We start from the raw sequence: 1,708 nt of genomic DNA, 5'->3' as shown, positions 1-1,708 counted from the left end.
AAAATTGTAAAATTATAGTCTATAAATATGGTTTAAGGATATTTTTGAAACTTTATAACCACAGTTATCAATGATGGTTTTTTCACACTTAAAAAAAATAAATAAATAAAAAATCATGTGAATACTTACTTGAATACCAAAAATTATTTTGACAAATATTTTAAAATGGTACTATTCTTACCTTTTTTTTTTTTAACAAATGGATTATTTTGCACTTAAACTCGGTTGTTTCTCTTTCATTTAATCAAATCTGTCGTGTGACAACGACCTTTTAACCTTTTAAGTACGGGCATGTATGAGTAACTGCAGTTGCACGAAGGCGTGTGTGCACCGAGGGATTGGGTCTGTAAGTCTATTATAAGGAGAGGTTCACCGGCTGCTTGGTTCCATGGACAGGAAGCAGAAAATGGTGAGCAGAAGTGAAAACGACGACGTTTTGAAGATCTCACGTGAGGCTGATGAAGCAGAGCTCATGCTACAAGGCCAAGCAAATATATGGCGTCACATGTTGGCCTTTGCAGATTCCATGGCGCTGAAATGTGCTGTGGAGCTCCGCATAGCCGATATCATACACTCTCACGCCCGCCCAATCACCTTGTCCCAAATCGCTACCTGTATCGACTCACCGTCTCCGGATATCACCTGCCTCGCCCGCATCATGAGATTCCTGGTCCGCGCCAAGATCTTCACCGCCGCTCCTCCTCCTCAGTCAGATGGCGGAGAAACTCTCTACGGCCTCACCCCCTCCTCCAAATGGCTCCTCCACGACGCCGAGCTGAGCCTCGCGCCGATGGTGCTCATGGAGAACCACCCCTTTCTCATGGCTCCCTGGCACTGCTTCGGGACGTGCGTCAAAGAAGGTGGCATAGCCTTCGAGAAGGCTCACGGCCGCCAGATTTGGGACTTCGCATCGGAAAATCCCGAATTCAACAAGCTCTTCAATGACGGTATGGCGTGTACGGCTAAGGACGTCATGGGGGAGGTGGTAGCAGCGTATAAAGATGGGTTCGGCAGCATTAGAACACTGGTGGACGTGGGAGGTGGCACCGGAGGGGCGGTGGCGGAGGTGGTGAAGGCGTATCCGCACATCAAGGGCATTAACTTCGACCTCCCACATGTGGTGGCCTCAGCGCCGGCGTACGAAGGAGTGTCCCACGTCGGGGGCGACATGTTCGAGTCCATCCCTAACGCTGATGCGATCTTCATGAAGGTATAAAGCTAATAATTATCAGTCTAATGGGGTTTATGCGTTTGATTTATTAGATCTATATTTTGTAATATGGACAGTGGATAATGCACGATTGGAGTGACGAAGACTGCATAAAAATCTTAAAAAACTGTCGGAAAGCAGTACCGGAGAAAACAGGGAAAATTATTATCGTCGATGGAGTGATACGAGAAGATAGCGATGACCCATTTGATAAAACAAGGTTGGTGTTCGATTTACTGATGATGGCGCATAGCTCCAACGGGAAAGAGAGAAGCGAGGTCGAATGGAAGAAAGTATTAGAGGAAGGAGGATTTCCTCGTTACAGAATCATGGAAATTTCGATCTCGACTTTACCGATGATAATTGAGGCATATCCAGAGTAATCATCTCATGCTAGTCAGGTCATGTTCATTCTGTATTTGGATTGTAGTGTATGTCATGGTACCCAAAATCATTTCCATATATCACTTTTCGGCACCGACTGGTCACTTCTTGGTA

General features: G+C 45.6%; 1 protein-coding gene across 1 annotated transcript; it reads left to right on the top strand.

Annotated features, from left to right (window-relative positions):
* The first annotated feature begins 373 nt into the window (after window positions 1-373).
* LOC117927107 ((R,S)-reticuline 7-O-methyltransferase-like) lies at window positions 374-1,708 on the top strand. Its single transcript, XM_034846513.1, has 2 exons — window positions 374-1,210; window positions 1,288-1,708. Exons 1-2 carry the CDS (start codon window positions 389-391, stop codon window positions 1,591-1,593), a joined length of 1,128 nt encoding a protein of 375 aa, XP_034702404.1. The 5' UTR covers window positions 374-388; the 3' UTR covers window positions 1,594-1,708.

The sequence above is a fragment of the Vitis riparia genome, chromosome 12, assembly GCF_004353265.1.
Source record: "Vitis riparia cultivar Riparia Gloire de Montpellier isolate 1030 chromosome 12, EGFV_Vit.rip_1.0, whole genome shotgun sequence".
NCBI classification, from domain to species: Eukaryota; Viridiplantae; Streptophyta; class Magnoliopsida; order Vitales; family Vitaceae; genus Vitis; species Vitis riparia.
This window is presented reverse-complemented; position numbering and strand designations above follow the sequence as displayed.

Excerpts from the sequence above, each read along its gene's own strand:
- LOC117927107 (XM_034846513.1), top strand. The coding sequence starts at position 389 with ATGGACAGGAAGCAGAAAATGGTGAGCAGAAGTGAAAACGACGACGTT. Across the intron at positions 1,211-1,287 it reads CTGATGCGATCTTCATGAAG|TGGATAATGCACGATTGGAG; the intron begins GTATAAAGCTAA and ends TAATATGGACAG.